This window comes from Marmota marmota, unplaced genomic scaffold (assembly GCF_001458135.2).
Source record: "Marmota marmota marmota unplaced genomic scaffold, marMar, whole genome shotgun sequence".
NCBI classification, from domain to species: Eukaryota; Metazoa; Chordata; class Mammalia; order Rodentia; family Sciuridae; genus Marmota; species Marmota marmota.
In genome coordinates, this window is record NW_025999982.1 from 10,511,356 (window position 1) to 10,532,429 (window position 21,074).

At 42.9% G+C, this 21,074-nt stretch overlaps 2 protein-coding genes and 1 pseudogene across 2 annotated transcripts; 2 read left to right on the forward strand and 1 right to left on the reverse strand.

Annotated features, from left to right (window-relative positions):
- The first annotated feature begins 303 nt into the window (after positions 1-303).
- Rpl7l1 (ribosomal protein L7 like 1) lies at positions 304-9,087 on the forward strand. Its single transcript, XM_015487741.2, has 7 exons — positions 304-455; positions 1,099-1,207; positions 2,588-2,748; positions 3,993-4,130; positions 6,992-7,101; positions 7,269-7,483; positions 8,149-9,087. The coding sequence occupies exons 1-6, from the start codon at positions 442-444 to the stop codon at positions 7,475-7,477; spliced, it is 741 nt and encodes a 246-aa protein (XP_015343227.1). The 5' UTR covers positions 304-441; the 3' UTR covers positions 7,478-7,483; positions 8,149-9,087.
- Positions 9,088-11,402: 2,315 nt separating this feature from the next.
- On the reverse strand, positions 11,403-12,745 carry CUNH6orf226 (chromosome unknown C6orf226 homolog). Its single transcript, XM_048805329.1, has one exon. The coding sequence runs from the start codon at positions 11,889-11,891 to the stop codon at positions 11,613-11,615; it is 279 nt and encodes a 92-aa protein (XP_048661286.1). The 5' UTR covers positions 11,892-12,745; the 3' UTR covers positions 11,403-11,612.
- Positions 12,746-17,722: 4,977 nt separating this feature from the next.
- Positions 17,723-18,465, forward strand: LOC107144075 (annotated as a pseudogene).
- Positions 18,466-21,074: the final 2,609 nt, after the last annotated feature.

Here is a 21,074-nt window from a genome sequence, read left to right on the forward strand (position 1 = left end):
GTTTTGATTTAGTTTAGAAATTTGTTGAACATTCGTCTCCTAAATGTTATTATCGCTGACCTCAATTTTCTGTATCCAGAAAAAAAAAAAATATATATATATATATATATATAATCTCCATCCCTTTGGGTCTAGAAAAATTAATTCCTGAAAAAGGAAAATAATTAATTAATTTTAAAAATTCCTGAAAAAGCTACCCAGACAAAGCAGGCACTTTGGGGAAAGAAATGGTAATGCTGGGGAACCAGGAGGCTTTGTGCAGCTTTTGGCAGTAACCAGGGTTAGCAAATCTCCATTGGGGCTGCTAAAGTGGGCTTTGGCGGCCCGAGTCCTCCAGCGTGAGCTAGAAGAGACGTCTCTATGATCAGTTAAACATAGAGTGGGTCCTCTCTTCCCCGCCTGGCGGACGTGCACGCGAGCTGTAATTGCAGCACTGGAAAGATGGCGGAGGAAGAGTAAGTGTTTGCGTCTTTGAGTTTTTCGAGGGGAGAGGGAACTTGAATATCCGATGCCATCCACGGTGTTTATGCTGTTCTGTTAGGAAGTAAGGCATGTGTGGACTGTAGGAAGAGAAAACAAAAGGCTTCAGATTACAGAGAGTAGGAGTGAGGTCCTGTAGGGCTGGGGCTAGCGGAGGGGGCCGCGGTTAGTTCTGGTTACCTAGAACAGCGAGGATTGACTTTCAGGCAGGCGGTTAGGAAACACAGGTATGGAGGGGACAGCAGCTGAAGAGTGCCAGAGTTGAGTTCACCCAGCCTGACTTTCATTATTTGCCCTGTAAGTAGACTTCCACTCGCCCCAACCCCACGGGTTCTTTCTAGGATCTCATCGCTGTGAGTTGATGAAAGCCTATGGTAGTAAAAGTTCTGTTGTAATCGAACCAGGAACCAAGAGGTTCTTAAGATTTTAAGGCTTTGGATACGAGTGAATGTTAGGGCTTCATTTTGAGAATTAGTCAGAAACCATCGGTTTTAGGAGAAACTCGGTGCTCAGAAGTTTGAAGGCAGCAGTGTTCCCAGGAGTTTGTAGAGTGGTTTGGAAACCCATTGAACTTTCATTTCCTAAATGTTATTATCTCTGATCAATTTTCTCTATTAGGCAAAGAAAAAAGATCCCTTTGGTTCCAGAAAATCTCCTGAAAAAGAGGAAGGCTTATCAGGCCCTCAAAGCTACCCAGGCAAAGCAGGCACTTTTGGCAAAGAAGGAGGTAATATTGGGGGACCAGGAGGACGGTGTTAGAATTTGTATTGCATGAACTACATTTGGTGTTGTCAAGCCCCTCTCCCAGTTTTGTTTTTAATGTTTTTGTGGTTTGGGGTTTTTTTTTAGTTGTAGTTGGATACAGTACTTTTATGTATTTGTATGTGGTGCTGAGGATGGAACCCAGTGGCTTGCAAGTGCTAGGTAGGCACTCTGAGCCACAACCCCAGCTCCCCCCTCCCCAGTTTTTTAATAGACAAGGTATCTGGTTTGTGTCTTCACTTAGCAAAGATTTATCCAACACCTGTGCAAGCAAAAATCTGGAATGCAGCTTAAGAAAAAAGTGAAGTGTGAAGTGGAAAGTGCTCCTTCTAGATTCATATTGAATGATTTTATTTTAGAGAACAAACCTGGCAAAAAGTGTATACAACAGCTTTTGTTGTTTACTAAATGTGTGGTGTTTTTTGTTTGTTTGTTTGTTTGTTTTGGTACCAGAGCAAAAACCAGGAGTATTTAACCATTGAACAACATCCCCACCCTTTTTTTTTTTTTTTTTTTTTTTTTTGGTGGTGTTGGGGATTGAACCTAGGGCCTTGTGCATGTGAGGCAAGCATTCTAACCAACTAAGCTATATCCCCAGCCCTTTATTTTTATTTTGAGACAGGGTCTTGCTAAGTTGCTGAGGCTGGACTTGAACTTGGGATCTTCCTGCTTCAGCTGGGATTAGAGGCATGTACCACCATGCCAAGCCACTAAATGTCTCTGAATATACGTGTATTTTGGAGACAAGGAAACAAATGCTCACAGTTTGTACCTAACATAATGTTGGTAAACATTGGTTAACAGCATGTAAACTAATTTTTTGTTTGTGTATCAGGAACTTCTCTAAATAGCCAGGTGCTGTGGAGCATCTCTTTCATCCTGTCAATTCAGGAACCTGAGGCAGGAGGATCTCAATTTTAAGAATCAGCCTCAGCAACTTAGCAAGACCCAGTCTCAAGTAAAAAATTTAAAAGGCTGGGGGATGTCACTTTATAGCAAAACACCCCCCAGTGAAATCCAGTGCCAAAAAAGAAAGGAACTTCTCCCAGTAATTCTAGAATTTTCTCAACTCCCTGTACTTGGGTTTTTCATTTTTCATTGTATAACAGAGTCAGCTAGGTGTGGTGGCATATGCCTGAAATCCCAGTCAATTGGGAGACTCAGGCAGGAAGATCACAAGTTTGAGGCTGGCCTGAGCAACATAGCAATACCCTGTTTAAAAAAGATATAGAAATATGCTTATTTGCTTTCCTTTGAAGAACATGAAACTCATGAATTACTGTTTTGGAATTAAAGATGAGTGTAGGCACAGAGTGATGATGATGGTCTGTCTTCTCTGTAACAGAGAAAAGGAAAAGAATTCAGATTTAAGCGACTGGAATCATTCCTACATGATTCTTGGCGGCAGAAACGTGACCACGTGCGCATCAGACGACTAGAAATGAAACCTCATGCTTTGGAAGTACCTGATAAACATTCCTTGGCCTTTGTTGTACGCATCCAAAGGTATAGTACTGGTGTCTTTTCAGATTCCCTGAGGTTGGGAGTTCTTTTAGGTCCCTTTCTAGGGAGATACAAAGATAGTAAGGGCCTAAGCCACTATGGAAAATTATGCAAAGAATTCAGGGATGAACCCAACAAATATGGTCTTTGTCTGCAACATTAGGAAAATAGATTTACTAATAGTGTTATTAGAGTAAATTGCAGGATTGGAGATGGTGCTTGAGGACACTTTCTCTAAAGCAAGAACTTAAATCTGCAACTGGAAAGACATGGATGGCGTTCACCAGTGTTGGGAAATGGCTTTCCAGCCATATATATAATGTCCTGAAATGAAGGGATTGAGACATCTTTCTAGGAACTAAAGCAAGGCAGAATGGATGGAGCATATTCGGTGCTATAAAGAAACTTATACATTTAATGGCATTTCCCTTATGTCCCTATCCTTACATACAATAGTGTACTTCTTACTGTGAAGTCTGTGAGTTTTAAATATTTACAAGCTCTGTCTTTAACCCTCCTACCATGGCCTATAATCTCTTTCATGACTGGATTTCTATGCAATCTCAGATCTGACCTGTAGGCTGCCTCTAGTAATGGTCAGAGATAAATCGGGTCATCTCCTTTTTGCTCAAAATTTTCAGTAGCTTTTGCTGCCCATAGAACAAGTCCAAGTTCCTTAGCCAGAGATGCAAAATCCTATGTACTCCTTTTTTCACAAATTCATGGACCATCTCTGTTGTCCCATAGCACCTTAGGCACTGTTCCACATAACAGGAAAACCATCAATTTATAAACCGTCTTCCACTAAACTGAACTCTCCCACCAACTTGGAAGGCTGAGGCAGGAGCATCACAAGCACAATGCCAGCCTCAGCAACTTAGCAAGGCCCTGTCTCAAAATAAATATAGGGGGCTGGGGTTATGGCTCAGTGGTAGAATGTTAACCTACAACATGTGAGGCACTGGCTTCATGCCTCAGCACCACATTAAAAAAAATAATAACAAAGTTATAAAAATAAATATAGGGCTGGGGATATAGCCCAGTGGTAAAGTGCCCCTGGATTCAATCCCCAGAACGGACGGACGGACGTACATACATACATACATACATACATACATATGCAAACAAACTGAGAACTTTAAGGCATGGTCTCTTTTCTCTGCCAGTGTGGTGGCACAAATTTTATAAGTGCTTACTGAAGTGACATAAACTGTAGAGAGCCTGATTTCTGTTACCATTTGTTTCAGGATTGATGGGGTGAGTTTACTGGTGCAGAGGACCATTGCAAGACTTCGTCTGAAGAAAATATTTAGTGGTGTCTTTGTTAAAGTCACCCCCAAAAGCCTAAAAATGCTACGGATAGTAGAACCTTACGTGACCTGGGGGTAAGTAAGGTTTTCTCTGTGAATTCACAATAGCTTGTATTTCAGTGTGTGAGTGTGCACAAGATATTACTTTCATGTTACTATGTTGGACATTGAGTGTGATCATAGGCACCAGAAATCAAGAACTTTGGCACATGGGACAGGCTGAGGGAGGAGATCAGTGATGCTAATAATGGTCTGACATTACCATAGCAGGGCTTAGGCTGAGTAAGATGAGTAAAAGAGCTGGATATAGTGGCACATGACAGTAGACAGGGAGGATGATTTCAAATTGAAGCCAGCCTGGGCAAATTAGTGAAATCCTATCACTAATTTTAAAAGGGGGTAGGGATGTTGACTCAGTTGTTAGGCACTTGCCTAGCATGCAGAGGCCCTGGGTTTAATCCCCAGAACCCACCCCCACCCCCGCCCAAAAAAAAAGAGAGAGAGACCACTTGGAGTCTTGAAACTGAACTAGTAGCAGTGCTTATAGTATTCCTCAAACATTAAAATCCAACAGAAAGGTAGTGAATACTTTAATTCCAGATACTTGAGAGGATTGTGAGTTCGAGGCCAGCTTGGGAGAGCAGTGAGAACCAGTTTCAAAAACAAAATAAGCTGTGCGACACTGTACCACCTGTAATCTCAGCAGCTGGGAGGCTGAGAGAGAAGAGTCACGAGTTCAAACTAGCCTTAGCAAAAATGAGGTGCTAAGCAACGCGTTAGACCCTATCTCTAATATGAAATAGGGCTGAGGATGTGGCTCAATGGTCAAGTGCCCCTGAATTCAATCCTGGTACCAGTAAAATAAAATAAAACCCCCAAAAGGCTTAGGTTTAATTTCTAACTCTTGCACCATCTTGAGTAAACTGTAAGCCAGGTAGTGGTTTTGTTTTATCTGGGTGTTTTTATCACCCACTCCACTTTCTACCAGATATACACTACTAGTGAGCTGCACCTACAACCCTGTCCTTTTTTTTTTTTTTTTTTAATACCTTCATTTTATTTATTTATTTTCATGTGGTGCTGAGAATGAAACCCAGTGCCTCATACATATAAGGCAAGCACTCTGCCACTAAGTCACAATCCCAGCCACCCCCTTTATTTTGAGGCAGGATCTTGCTAGGTTGCTCAGGCTAACTTTGTAATGATCCTGACTCAGCCTCCTGAGTAGCTGGGATTATAGGCATGTGCTGTTGCACCTTGCTAGAAACAATTTTTTTGCTTGATGAACACCTATATCTATAAATTTAAATTGCTGGTTTCCCTTTCCTAGCCAGGGCTACTCTGGTTAGTTGTTTTGTTGTTGTTTTTGTTTATTTGGTTTTACTTTTTTTTTTAATTCTAATTAGTTATACATGACAATAGAACGCATTTTGACATATTGTACACAAATGGAACACAACTTCTCATTCCACTGGCTATACTTGGTGCAGAGTCACTCCAGTAGTGTAATCATACCTATATATAGGATAATAATGTCTCTCATTCTACCGTCCTTCCCATCCCCACAGCCCCGTTCCTCCCCTCACTCACCTCTACACAAACCAAAGTTCATTCATTCTTCTCTACCCACTCACCCCACACCCTGTCCTGCCCTGCCCCACCCCACTATGGATCAGCATCTGCTTCTCGGAAAACATTAAGCTTTTGTTTTTTGGGGTTTGGCTTGTTTCACTTAGCATGGTATTTTCTAGTTCCATCCATTTACTTGCAAATGCTATAATTTCATTTTTTAAGGCGGAGTAATATTCTGTTATATATGTGTACCACATTTTCTTTATCCATTCATCTGTTGAAGGGCATCTAGGTTGGTTCCATAGTTTAGCTATTGTGAATTGAGCTGCTGTAAGCATTGATGTGGCTGCATTACTATAGTATGCTGATTTTAAGTCCTTTGGGTATAGACTAAAGAGTGGGATAGCTGGGTCAAATAGTGGTTTCATTCCAAGTTTTCTTTTTTTTTTTTTTTTTTAAAGAGAGAGAGAGGAGAGAGAGAGAGGATTTTAATATTTATTTTTTAGTTATCAGCGGATACAACATCTTTGTTTTGTATGTGGTGCTGAGGATCGAACCCGGGCCGCACGCATGCCAGGCAAGCACGCTACCGCTTGAGCCACATCCCCAGCCCTTCATTCCAAGTTTTCTAAGGAATCTCCATACTGCTTTTCAGATTGGTTGCACCAGTTTGCAGTCCTACCAGCAATGTATGAGTCTGCCTTTTTCCCCACATCCTTGCCAACATTTATTATTGCTTGTATTCTTTTTTTTTTTTAATTCCTTTTTTTAAATTTATTTTTTACATACATGACAATAGTGGAATGTCTTACACTCATTATTACCCATTTACAGCACAATTTTTCAAAGTATATAATATATAATTTTTCAATTATATAAAGTATGTTCACACCAAAATTATGCCATTATACATGTACTGCTTGTATTCTTGATAATTGCCATTCTGACTGGAGTGAAATGAAATCTTAAAGCACTTTTGACTTGCATTTCTGTAATTGCTAGAGATGTTGAACATTTTTTCATACACTTGTTGATTTTGTACTTTTTATATTTATTCTTCTGTTAAGTATCTGTTCAGTTCCTTAGCCCATTTATTGATTGGGTTATTTGTTTTTTATGGTGTTAAGTTTTTTGAGTTCTTTATTTATCCTGGAGATTAGTGCTCTGCCATTCTGGTTTTTTATCCCCTCCTTCATTTGTGTATTCACAAGCATTTCAGCCTCTGATGATAAAATACTTCCTGGTAAGGGGATAGGCAGGATCACTTCTCCCACCTTTTCTTCTCAGACTGCAGAACTGAGTAGCCACTGTAATGCAGTATGCCAGGTGCCAGTTAAGGCTGTGCTTTATTCTGCCTCACATAGATTTCCAAATCTGAAGTCTGTCCGGGAACTCATCTTGAAACGTGGACAAGCAAGGGTCAAGAATAAGACCATCCCCCTGACAGACAACACAATGATTGAGGAGCATCTGGGTGAGTGCTGCAGTTTAAGGATCAGTGGGAGCAAAAAGCAAGCATCTTCAGTGGCTTTGATTTGGGGGTCCTAACAACATGCCAGGGTGCCCAGCTCTGGCATATAAAAGCTTGGTATATGCTGAACAAATGGTGAATAAAGGAATATATGCCTTTATATATTTTAGGGAAGTTTGATGTCATTTGTCTGGAAGACCTCATTCATGAAATTGCCTTCCCGGGGAAGCATTTTTGGGAGATCTCTGGGTTCTTGTGCCCTTTCCACCTCTCTGTTGCTCGTCATGCTACCAAAAATAGAGTGGGTTTCCTCAAGGAGATGGGCTTACCTGGCTATCGGGGTGAACGCATCAATCAGCTCATCCGCCAGCTGAACTAAACCCAGGTGAGGCAGGGCTGAAAACTGGTCTGACTTTTAGTGAGCCATGCTTTGTCACTTGGTAGAGGTCTTGCCTAGCATGCATAAAGCCTTGGGTTCAGTCCCCAGGGCCACATACACAAAAAATTACAGGCTAGAAAACTTCTCTCTTGCTGTGGTTGTTTAACTGAACTAGGGAGAAACTAATTCAAAAAAGAACTTTTTCTTTCTAATTATTTTATTGGTGCATTATTATAGTTGTTCCCAAAAGATTTTTTTAAATATTTTTATTAGTTGTTCATGGACCTTTATTTACTTATATAAATGTGGTGCTGAGAATCAAACCCAGTTCCTTGCACATGCTAAACAAGCACTCTACCACTGAGCCACAACCCCAGCCTCCAAAAAATTTTGAAGATTTAAGTCATCTGTTATTGTTTAATCTTTTTTTTTAAGTTGTTGATGGACCTTTATTTTATTCATTTATTAATATTTGGTGCTGAGAATCAAATCCAGTGCCTCACACATGCTAGGCAAGAGCTCTACTACTGAGCCATAACCCCAGCCCAAGTCATCTGTTTTGTGGAAGGAATCTTAACTGTTTGAAAATGCTTTTTATTGCTGCAGATATTACTATTAAGTGTCAGATTTCAGTGAATTTGTATTGATGCAGTTGTATTTTTCTCCCTCAGAATATCTGAAAGCAGTGCATCGGAAGCATGTGTTCTGTTGGATGGAATTGTTGTCAAGTATCTTCACAGAAGATTATTTTCTGCCTTAAGAAACTGGAAGGAAGGAATTGGGGAAGAGACAGTAGGTTATGATCATGGCAGGCACCTCTCATCACAGCCCAGTTCCAAGGAAAATTGTTTTCCACGTTGACCACCTCTGCTCTGCTGTTTAATATTGGTGAATGAATAACCCAGGCATGTGTACAAGTCTCCCTAAGCCTCTTGCAGCAGTGGACCAAGTCCAGGAGCATACTTGAATCTAGAGGTCCCAAGAGCCTTGTTTTGAAAAGACTTAAAATACTTGGGAAGAAAGCACAAAAACCAAGTACTCGTATGTCTCTGTTGTTTCGCCTGACAGTTTTGTGAACTATCATACTTGCCTTGGCTCTAAGTGTATGGGGAGCTTTTCTATCCTATCCTGCAACAGACTTAAGTTCCCTTCACTAGCTCAAAGGTTGAGAAAGGAGGAACCTTTCACCCTGAACACAACGTACTCAAAATTTTGCTTAGAATTTCAGGGTGTTCATAGACCCTTCTCTTTCAGGATTTACACATCTTCTCTGAGGAAGTCTTGTTCTTATTAGCATGTGGTCACTCAGGCCGTGATCTTGCTAGTCTTCTGGTTCCATGACTTGCAGAAGACCAAAGTTCACCCAGCCAATTGTGTTTCTATAAAGAACACAGTGGCGGGCCAGGTGCAATGGCACACACCTGTAATCTCAACAACTCAGGAGGCTGAGGCAGGAGGATTGCAAATTTGAGGCCAGCCTCAGTAATTTAGTAAGACCCTGTCTCGAAAATGTAAAAAAGTGTGTGGGGGGATGTAGCTTAGTGATAAAACACCCCTGGGTTCAATCTTCAGTGCCGAAAAAAGAATAGAGTGACGGGTTTTTCATTTTCTACGTCATCTATAATTACATTACTGACTATTTTCTCCCCTGGGATTCAGGATGCAATTTCCAGGTTTCCCTGATCAGCATTCTGCTTAAAATCCAGATTAGGAAGAAGGGAGCCATTTTCTTGTTTTGGCATGAATGAAATTAGCACTATTTTGACTTTTTAGGACCCAGGCAGGCAACTCAGTTGGATTTTTTCCCCCTTATTCTGGACTTAGGAAGTATTGTCCTTTATCTTTCTAGTAATGAGGGAGATCAACAAAGCTTCTGGGGATGCTAATCCTGAAAAAAAGTGGATACTGTTTATCTTCATCAGTGTCTACCCTTAAAAGTGGTACTTCCCTCTTGATTGTTTTAGTGTTGCGTTCCACAACTAAACACTCAAGGTCACTCCAGGTGAACTGGGCTGACAAATATTATCACACAGAGACAGAAATGCCTTTTTAGGAGTCTGAGGAAAGCCAGCAAGGAGCATGTGCTAAACCCTTTTATTGGGGATAAGCAATTCAAATGAGGCAAGGGATCAGGTTTCAGGGAAGGTTGAGTCTAGCTTTGTGATGTCTGCTCCCGGCATATTGACTGACTTTCCGGAAGGCCATGCCCATCTCATGAGCTGTGTGGGGATCATGGCAGAACAAGTAAAAAGACCAGAGTGAGGCCCGCCCAGAGAAGCAACATCAGCTCAGTCCACTTTGTGCGCTCAATGCTCAATAGTTCACACACACACACAGCCATGACTGGCTTGCCACATCCCACATTTTTATCGCTCAGGGCTAAGGGGCACTCAGTTCCCATATGGCAGCTCCCAACACTTCAGCTTACCATCTAAGAGCCCAGTTAAACAGAACATGCTTAACCATGTTCCTTTGGGATCAGCTCTGCAGCAGTTTTGGCTCTTAAGACCCTCGAGTACAGCTATGAAAATTGAGTGAAAGGTATAAGAATGCCTTAAAATGTGCCAGGTTATGAGGTAATTAATTGGGTTTGGTTCCAGAGTTTAACCTGCCAGAAACAGATGTTGTTATAAATATTACTTTTTAATATTGGAGAGCATTGTGAAATTGGATTATTTTTAAATGATGTATTGCAAAGTCATGGAGAAATAGGTGTAGGAAGGGAAGCCTTGGATTTATATCCCAGATCTCTTACTAAATATGGAAACAGGCTGGGCTATAGCTCAGTGGTAGAGTGCTTGCCTAATATGTGTGAGGCCCTAGGTTTAGTCTGCAGCACTGCAAAAATAGAGCTGATATCCTCTAGCTTGTTTGCCTCGCACGGTTGTTAAAACAAAAATGTTGTAGTTGTACACAATATCTTTATGTGGTGCTGAGGATCGAACCCAGGGCCTCACATGTGCACGGCGGGCGCTTTACCACTGAGCCCCAGCCCCAACAAAAATGGTTTTAAATTTATAATCCTACATGAGTAAACAATTGTCATAAATTGTGCCCTTACCTCTGTGATTCATGCTATAACATTACTGAGCAAGTTGTGGGACTATCCTTATTTCAGGGAAAACCTGTATGGTCTAACCATGATATGCTACTATGGGCTTTTTTGGGGGGCGGAGGGAACAACATATACACCAGGTATGCTCTTGGTTTTGTAGGGAAAACAATTTAAAAATCAAAGAGTAGTGGCTCAGGAGGCTGAGGCAGGAGGATTTCTAGTTCAAAGCCAGTCTCAGCAAAAGTGAGGTGCTAAGGAACTCAGACAAAGTAAATGTGTGTGTGTGTATGGTACTGGTGATTGGACCAAGGAGTGTTCTGCCACTGAGCTAGGCCCTAGCCCTCGTTTTTTGCCCCTTTTGAGACAGTCTCACTAAATTGTTGAGGCCAGCCTCAAATTTTGAATCCTTCTCGGGCTTCCCAAGTTGCTGGAATTATAGGTTTGTGCCCCACACATATCCTCTTCAGAAGGTGATTTTGTGAACTTTTCCTCTGCTATAATCCTCGAGCCCCTTACCTGACCCAGCTGGCTCTAGGAACCAAGGTTTTGTTTTTAATGCTTTGGAGTTATATTTAGTATTCTTCAAAGTCATTCTGAGGCCAAATTTTATCATCAACTTTAATTGCCCTCTGGAAAATGAGTGTCACTTGAATTATTCTGTTACTACAAGAATAACGGGATCAGGTTCTGCACGTTACTAACAGGTCAGACCCATTAGTGTTTTCAGGTGCTGGAATGAGCAAGCACCCTGGCCCTTGCAGGAGCTAGGCACGGGCTCTGTAAGTGAGCTATACAGCCACCCACCCCCTACCCCCTCTGGTATTTTGGAACTGAAAACAGCGTCGCAGGTAGTAAAGTAGGAGACTTTAGCCGACTGGTACAGAATTTTTTAGAACTGATAAACATGGTCCTGAAATACCAATACAGAGCAACCCCTACGAGGCTCCCGAGAGAATCAGGTCCAGCTGAGACAGGTCAGGGCTTTGTTGGGAATCCAGGGTCGCAAGTTCGTGCCAGGCGCAGACCCCAGCTGCAAAGGACCTCGAGTCCGCCGAGCTGTGCTATTCCGGGGCTGTTCTTCTACCCGAGGGTCTGCGAAGCGGATGGCAGGGGCTCCGGGGCCGCGGTGGCTCTGGTAGAGTTTGCGGAACCCGCGGCTTCCCAGGGCTTGGGCCTCCGCGGGAGCTGGGACGCCGTGGGGTCGCCGTGAGTCGCCGTGATGTGGCGTTTCTCCAGGCCCGGAAGCTCCCGGCCGTTCTGAACCAGATAGAGGAGCTGCGCCAGGGTCACCGAGGCCGGGGCTGCTTCAGCAGGTTGGCGGGGTCTGCCACAGCTGCCCGAACTGCCACGCCGCTCCATCCTCGGCCACGAACCCTGGTTACGGTAACAAGAAAGCACTTCCGGGTGTGGTGGGTGCAACCACCGTGGGCGGAAACGAAGGGGAGGACGTAGACCACACCAAGCTGCCAAGACGGGCGGAGTGGGGGCACTGGAAAACGCTGACCAATTCCGCGCAGAAACATTTCAAACGCAAAAATTTTGCCCACCCCGGAGTCCTCAACGTGTAATGTATTTCAGAATAAAAAGGGAAAGACGCACCAAAATTTGAAGGCTTGCCCAGAATGGAACGTGCAATCGGACACATCTTTGCAAAGATGCAGAGGCACTACGCACACACCCATTTTCATGCACACACACGCAGGCGCGCTTCGCTTCCTTTTCTTTTTGCAGTGGTGATATTTGCTTTGTTTTGCAGAGCTTCTTGCGTGTCTGGCAAGCCTCTACAACTGAGCTACACCTCCAGCCCCTAGTGAATTTTTTAATCTGAGGATTGTGGGGACCCCCGAATTTGTAACAGACGAATGGGTGACTTAGGGACTCTAAATTTACAGCTGGCACCTGAAGTAAAAGCTGCCTTGTTGGGAACAGTGCCTTTTAACTTGCAGGCTCTTCACTAACTGGATGGTGAGTGCCAAGAATTGCCGCACACCATTTGGTATTTAACAGAATACTGAATGAAGTGGGAACTCAGCCCTCTCTCTGTGGCCAGGGTCAGTTGCCTGGGCAATCTCCTGCTGTTCTTGCCTCAGAATTCCTTCCTCACTCACCAGGTTCACTTTCTTCCTCAGAAGAGGTCATGGCTCCGCTCCCACCACCCTTACTTCGAAGCTCTGGTTTTCTGCTTCCTTATTACCATATGCCTACTAATCGAGTGCAGGATGATCACATCTCTGTGAGGTTAAAACTAACCTTGGGTGTCCTTGAAGCCACAATAAATATGGAATTTGCTCAAAAATAAGGAGAGTACAATATATGGGTTTGGGAAATGGGAGTCATCTCAGCATTATCATTCTTATATTTTCATTTTGTACCCAAGCAGGACAAGGCAACGAATTATGGATTATCAGGAGGGACCTCAAACACCACTAGTGCAACCCCCCTTAATACAGTAAACTGAGCCCAGGAAAGGAATAACCGAGCTGGGTTTGGAACTTAAGCCTCCTGACTTTTAACCAGGTGCTGTCTCCCTGTAATAGCTGCATCTTCATTGTTAGGGCCCAGTGGCCCCTGTCCTGTGGACAGTCATCCATGTGCATGAAGAAGGCAGGGAAACAAAACAAATATAATTGAGCTGGGTGCAGTGGCGCACACCTATAATCCCAGCAGGTCCGGAGGCTGAGGCAGAAGGATCAAGAGTTCAAAGCAAGCCTCAGCAAAAGCGTGGAGCACCCCTGAGTTCAATCCTGGGTGAAAAAAAAAAAAAAAAACAAGGATAACTGAATAAAGCAAAGACAGAGACACAGATAAACCTCATCCAGGTGTGTCCAGAGCCTTTCTATGTATCAACCAAGACCACAAAGGCTTAGATGTTATTTCAGCAGAAAGTAGCAAGCAGAGGCATCAACCTCCATGACTAGATAGACTCTGAATACCTTTAAGTCATGTATAACTCACTAGACATCTTTCATCCATGATTTAATATTTTTCTTTTTTGGTCCTGGCAATCAAACCCAGAGTTTTGCACATGCTAGACAAGCACTACCACTGAGCTACATCCCCAGCCCCATGATTTATTTATTTTTTTATAGACACAATATCATTATTTATTTTTATGTGGTGCTGAAGATTGAACCCAGTGCCTCACACATAGAAGGCAAGCGCTTTACTACTGAGCTACAGCCCAGACCCACATGATTTATTTATATTTATTATTATACTTTAAAAAAAATTTTGTAGTTGTAGATGGAAAGCATGCCTCCATTCCATTTGTTTATTTTTATGTGGTGCTGAGGATTGAACCCAGTGCCTCACACATGCCAGGCAAGCACTATGCCACTGAGCCACATCCCTAGCCCCCAGCCCCTATTTTTATTTATTATTATTATTTTAATTCTAGGGACTGTGTTCAATGATCCTCGGCACAGGGAGAAAAAAAAAATCTATCACAGAAGGAAATGCCTTTCTGCTCCCTTGTTGTACCTTAGTTCATCCTTCAAAGGCTTTCCCTCAATGAGCCCGCAATTTCCATCCTTTCTTAGCCTCAGAATTAACCAATCCTGTTTCTATGCCCCCACAATCCCTGGCTCATCTCACTATGACCACGAATCTTACTCTAATCTATCTATATGTGCTTAGACCAGCACCTGTAGAGACCTAGTGGTGACTGTCAGCTGAAGTCAGAATGTGTCCTCTAAAGCTCATGTGCTGGAAACTTAATCATCAATGCAACGGTTTTGAGAGATAGGACTTTTAAGATTTGATTAGCCCTCATGAATGGATTTATCTTGTTATCAGGAGAGTGGTTCATTATGCAAGAGTCTTTTTTTATTAATTTATATTTGCATGCTGGTCATGAAAATGAGTTCAGATCTCTACCCTGTTATGATGCAACAAGAAGACCCTCACAGATGCAGCCCCTTGATCTTGGACTTCCCAGCCTCCAGAATTATTTTTTAATTTATATCTTTATTTTTATGTGGTGCTGAGGATCAAACCCAGGACCTCACGCATGAGAGGCAAGCAGTCTACCACGGAGCTACAACCCCCAGCCTCCAGCTCCCAACCTCCAAAATTATAAGAAGCAATTTTTTTTTCTTTATAAATTACCTAATCTCACCAGGCGCGGTGGCGCTCACCTATAATCCCAGCAGCTCAGGAGGCTGAGACTTGAAGATCACTAGTTCAAAGCAAGCCTCAGCAAAAATGAGGCACTAAGCAACTCAGTGAGACTCTTTCTATAAATAAAATACAAAACAGGGCTAGGGATGTGACTCAGTGGTTGAGTGCCCCTAAGATCAAACCACAGTAACCCCCCCCCCCCCAAAAAAAATACCTAGTCTCGGTATTCTGTTAAAGCAGCACAAAACAGAATAAGACACTGACTGATTGAGTGGGTTTGTTTTGTTTTGATTTGATTTGCAGTGCTGGGGATTGAACCCAGGGGCATTCTACCACTGAGCTACATCCCCAGCCCTTTTTGTGTTTTTGTTTCTATTTTGAAACAAGGCCTCTCTAAGTTGCTGAGGCTGGCCTTAAACTTGAGATCCTGCCTCTGCCTGAGATGTATCACCATGGCAGGCCAGATATTTTCTTATAATAGATTCAAGTGGGCTGGGGTTGTGGCTCAGTGGTAAAGCACTTGCCTCATATGTGTGAGGCACTGGGTTTGAATCTTAGTACTGCATATAAATAAATGAATAAAATAAAGGTCCTTCAACAACTGAAAAAAAAGTTTAAAAAAATATAATAGATTCAAGTGCAGATTCAAGTCATGACTGAATGCAACTCCAAGCAAGCTTGATGGAGAGCATTTGGCCATACACAGTGCCAAGTGCTGGCATACAGATCCCCAGTCTCAGGGGCTCACAGCCTACCAAGGGAAAACATTACAGAAGTAAGTCATTATGATGATTATGATCTACATACCTCATAGAATTTATTAAATAAATAATACAGTGCAGTACTGCGTGTGGTAACAGTGTTATATGCCAAGCGAAATAAGGGGTTCACACATTATACTGGTTTTAAGGTGTATTTGATTTTCTCCACACACAAAATGTTCTTGTGGTCACTTCCTAGCCTATAGGGCTAGGCCCAAGTCTGACTTGGAAGCCAGACCAAGCCCCAGTCCTATTCCACTTCTAAGCTGTGAGATTTGGGTCATGTTCTCCCACTTATCTCCGCTTCAATTTCCTATCTGCAAAATGAGGAGGATAATGGCATCTCCCCCGCAGGACTGTCCGCTGGGTAATTGGGATAATGAGTGATGTTCAACAAAGGCAGTTATTAAGATCTTTCTCAGAGGGGCAATTAAACCAGTCTCCTCCTTGGCCCCACCAGGCCCTCTCTACCCTTGCCCATTCAGCCTCCTGGACACCAGCATCCTCAGGTGCCTTCAGTAGGCTCATTGCCCCCTGGTTTGGAGGCTTGGGGGGTTGGCCAAGGGGAGGGGGAGAGCAATAGAAGGAGGGAGGAGAAAGATGCCAGTGTATTTCTTCCTCAGTTTCCCTCCCTGCAGGGTCACCATGGGCAGCAGGGTCCTCCACAGACACTGCTTCCTCCCCTCACTCCTTCAGGCAAGTTTCTAGACCCAGATATTACACTCTTAGGGTCTCCCTTTGCCCTGTCCACACCTCTGTAAATAGATCCTTTATTAAACTCTCCTCAAATTACCCAATGTCAGTGTATCATCTGTTTCTTGCTCATACTCACCCATAAAGAAGTTGACTCCAGGAGCAGCCCCAGACCAAGTACTGGAATTGTATCAATTACAAATTCAAGGAGTACAGGAGAAGCCTTCCTGTGGAAGGGGAAATGCACCCAGGCGATTCATGGCATGTGGAGATGATATCATTAGTCAAATTATCTTTGGGGATAGCAGGGACTGATGCATAGGGAAAGTGGGGAGATAGGAGACGAAGTGACTGGTTCTTTTTTAAAAATATTTTTAGTTGTAGATGGACACAGTACCTTTATTGTATTTATTTTTATGCGGTGCTGAGGATTGAACCCAGTGCCCCACACATGGTAGGCAAGCGCTCTACCACTGAGCCACAACCCCAACCCCGTGACTGGTTCTTTGTGGCGTGGAGTCAGTCACTGACTTCTTCTGATGGCCACAGGGAACACACAGAGGGGAAAGGAGAACCAAAAGTTATCTTATCTTACAGAGTTGTGAGCAAGCACCAAAGCACCTCGATGGTAGCATGGAGGAGTCCCCTTCTACACACACAGGGCATAATGCAGCTGAGGGCTGGCCAGGGAGGTCATCATAAGGTTCCCCAAGTTTCAGCTCTCCAGGTTTAAGTAAAGGTCTGTGAGAGTAGGAGCCCTAAGATGGGACAGAGACTTTTGTGTATGTGTGTGCTGCTGGGGATTGAACCCAAGTTCTTGTGCTTGCAAGGCAAGCCCTCTACCAGCTGAGCTATACCCCCATCCCAGGACAGAGACATCTGAGCAGCCATGAACAAGGCCAAGAACTTATAATTCTCAAATTTCTTGTCTATGAAGATAACCACCTGCAACCTACTTCCAGGACATCAGAATGTCATCCTCAGAGCCCTCCCTGCCCCTATCCCTCCTGGGTTCCAGGACCTTCATGAGTTGGATCCCTGCAGGAGCTGGATACACAAACACAAGCCCATGCTGAGAGGAGGCTGCCCAGGCTGAAGGAGCTACAGGCCTTGCCTGTCTGTTGCTGGGCAGGCGCTGCGGGGGCATGTATGGAGTGGATTCTAAGCGAACTAGACCCAGGAGGGTGGAATGTAAGGTTCAGCTGAGCCAAACTCATTGTCATTGCTCATCCAAGTCTTGGTATTTAATGTGTTGGCTCAAGCACCTGGGAAGGGCAGTAATCGTCTGCTAGGTTGGTTAATTAAAACCTGGATTTAGTGGTAGCCTACAGTTAATGGGCATGAAATGCCAGAATGTTGCTGGCATGTTATAGAATGAATCAGAGTTCAGAGAGATGAGTGTGCCGGATTGGGTTTATTATGTGCCACCCCAGCCACCTATTTTTAGGGGGTCCAGAAAACGTTTGCTTTACTAAATCATTAAGAAACGCAGGGCTGGGGATGTGGCTCAAGCGGTAGTGCGTTCACCTGGCATGCGTGCGGCCCAGGTTCGATCCTCAGCACCACATACAAACAAAGATGTTGTGTCCACCGAACTAAAAAAATAAGTATTACAATTCTCTCTCTCTCTCTCTCTCTCTCTCTCTCTCTCTCTAAAAAAAAAAGAAGAAAAAAAGAAACGCAGTGGGGGGAACTTCAGTGGGGGGTGCTTGCTGGCATGGCGGGTTCGAATCTCAGTACCGCACATAAATAAATGAACAAAATAAAGATCCTTAAACAACTTAAAAAAATGTTTAAAAAAATATAATAGATTCAAGTGCAGATTCAAGTCATGACCGAATGCAACTTCAGGCAAGCATGATGGAGAGCATTTGGCCATACACAGTGCCAGGTTAGATTAGCTGTGCGGTCAGGCCTGGGACATTGTCTGGTCTGGTAGCCTCGGGCGAGTTCCTTGCTAGCCCCAGTCTTGGTACGGTGCTTGGATTGTAACTATGTCCGTGTGTTCTGATGCCATCTCGCACTAATCTGGCTACTGGAATCCCCAGTAGTAAAGTAAAATACTCAAGGTACTCCAGCACAGATGATGGCTACATTGATCTTCAATTTAAGAAAAGCCCGCCTAAGATCCCTTGTAAGGCCATTGCACTTGTCACTGTGCTGTTTTTGATTGGCGCTTTTCTCATTATCATAGACTCCCTCCTGCTGTCAGGCTACATTAGCAAACGGTGGGGCAGACCTGTCCTGATCATGGTCATTCTGGTGTTCCTACCAGGATTTTACCATCTGTGCATTGCCCACTATGCATCTAAAGGCTACCCGGGTTACTCCTATGTGACATTCCAGACTTGGATGATTAACACTTCATCCCTGAGACAAGTCACAGTGGAACTGAACCCAGGTTAAAGATACTGAACAGAAACTATGGCAAAGGGCTGATGAATTATGCAGTTTGCAGATGTTTGACAAAACAATGGCCAGAGTTTATGGGTCCATCCCAAAAATATTCATTGAGCTTAATTAGCTAATTACAAAACACTGTGTTTTTCACCTGGCCCTGGCAAAACTCAACAAGTTTTTCCATATAAATTTGTATCATGGGAGTCATGGCTCAGTGGCAGAGAACTTGCCTGGCATGGGTGAGGCCCTGGGTTCAATCCTCAGCACCACACAAAAATAAATAAATAAATTTAACTTAATTTCTATCATGAAGGAATAGCAATGCTAATCGGGAAAGCAGGAGGTTATTTTGTTGTGGAAAGTGTTACCATTCCCTCCCTCTTTAGATTGAGCATTTCTTTTAAATAGTCTTCTTTGTCAATTTGTTATCATAAAAAATGGAAGAGTGTGGTATGTCTAATTTCTTAGTTACTAAGTAATTTCTTTTTAAAATATCAAAAGATCTTATCCCCTACACTTAACTCTACCTTCAACATTCTGGTGGAAGACCTCTGTAAAATCACACGTTAGTGTGGATCCATCAGTAATACCTTTTACTTTGTTTCTCAGTGACAGGAGCCAGGAATTTTTTTAAGCCACAGAGTAAGTTTTCAAAGTATAAGCACTGTCTCTGATAACCAATCCTTGGCCAGCTCTGATCTTATTTCCCAATAGGTTGGCCTGATTATAATTTGGGTCATTCTATCCTTTGTAGATCAAGATGTTCTATATATCATGCCTTTAAAGACTGTACTTTTGGCTGTTGGCTAATGAAAAATGAAGATAAGTGGTTGCTATTTAGAGTGTCTAACCCTATTGCTAGCACCTGGTACTATAGTGTCATTCTGCTGAAGATATCAAGACTTGGCATGGATCCCTGGAAGGGATTGATTCTGTTTCTTTGCTTGAAAAAAAAAAGTGACTTATATTCAAAAGAAATTAAAATGTTGGAATCCAAATCCTGGACTTAACATGAGTTAACTTTAGACGTAATTCAGAAAACATGTTATAAGGCATACAGGAGTAACTCTGTATTGGGGTAACTGGCAGCATGAGTCAGACTCTACTTTCCAGTCATTCATTTACTCTGAGGTTATATATTTGAACAACTATCAGCTTGGAGGTACTTATTCACAGCCTTCCAAATTTCAGTTGCTGAAATTTGGAAGGCTGTGAATAGGGCAAGTTTGGGGGTAGAGATGAGTTCATTTTGGGACATGTAAATGCATATGTCTCCTTGACATCCAGTGGGTGCTGTGGAGGCTCAGGAGTTCACAAGAGAGGGTTCAAGCTAGACATAGAAATGTGACGTTATCTTCAGAAACTTGGGGATGGATGAGATCACAGGTGGAGTTAGTGAAGAGGACTCAGGAATAAGCGCAGACTCCAAGTTTGGGTGCATTTAGTAATGGGAAAGGAGCCTAGGGAATCTGGCATTCTGAAGTTGTTGGGCCTTGTCAGTGAAAATGTGAGGCGAAGTATACAAAACTTTATGTTGGTCAGTGCTTGCAAAGCTCACACAAGGTAGTTTTAGCCAAATTAAATTATTTGGTCTTTTTTCCTTGTAAGGAAAAATCAAGATGAAACAGAAAAGCATAAAGTCAAGAGTAAACATTTGCTCTCCCAATTCACCTCCAAAGGTTGTCTCCTTATATGGTTTACAGAAATGTTCTAAGCCTATAAACATGGATATCTTTTTTTCTTTTTTAAGAAAAAAAAAAAAAAAGAAAGAAACACAGTGAGGAGGGCCACCAGGGTCCTTACCTTGATCTGAAAACTAGAGTCATTAGATCAATCAGTGGAACTGGATTCTCTCATTTTGGTGAGAATAATGGCAACCTGGTAGCATGGAGGCCAAATGGTGATGCTTAAGACTCAAAGGCTGGGGTCGAGGCTGGGGCTCAGTGGCAGAGCACTTGCCTAGCATGCTTGAGGCACTGGGTTTGATCCTCAGCACCATATTGAAAAATAAAATAAGTAAACAAATAAAATAAAGGCATTCTGCCCATCTACAGTTACTTAAAAAAAATAAAAATAAATAAAAAAGAGTCAAAGGCAAGGGTGGTACATACCTATAATTCCAGCTACTCAGGAGGCTGAAGTAAGAGGATTGAAAGTTCAAGGTGAGCCTGGGCAATTTAGCAAGACCCTGTCTCAAAAAGTAAAAAAGGCTGGGGATGTTCTCAGCGGTAAAGCTTCCCTGGGTTCAAACCCCTATACCAGGGGGGGAAAAAAAAGCAAGGTTGAGGCCTGAAATGCATGAGACCCTGGGTTTGACCCCCAGTACCACTATAAATAAATAAATAAGCGATGTTCCACAGTAAAGCAAAAGGACAAAGTGATCATCAGGTAGACAATATGATAGCCCTGTGGATATTTCTTTTCACAGTGCCCCTTCCCTAGGGCTCCTTCAGTGTAGCTATGTATAGATGGTAAGCAAGGAACGTCAGACATGGAAGCCCTGCTTTGGCTCAGTCACTACTGACTGATGTGGTAAGGCCAATGACAAATGTCCAACCCCCCAAGTCCT

Coding starts and splice junctions, on each gene's coding strand:
- Rpl7l1 (XM_015487741.2), top strand. Junction 1,208..2,587: donor CACTTTTGGCAAAGAAGGAG/GTAATATTGGGG, acceptor TCTCTGTAACAG/AGAAAAGGAAAAGAATTCAG. Junction 4,131..6,991: donor GAACCTTACGTGACCTGGGG/GTAAGTAAGGTT, acceptor TGCCTCACATAG/ATTTCCAAATCTGAAGTCTG.
- CUNH6orf226 (XM_048805329.1), bottom strand. CDS start 11,891: ATGGAGCGGCGTGGCAGTTCGGGCAGCTGTGGCAGACCCCGCCAACCT.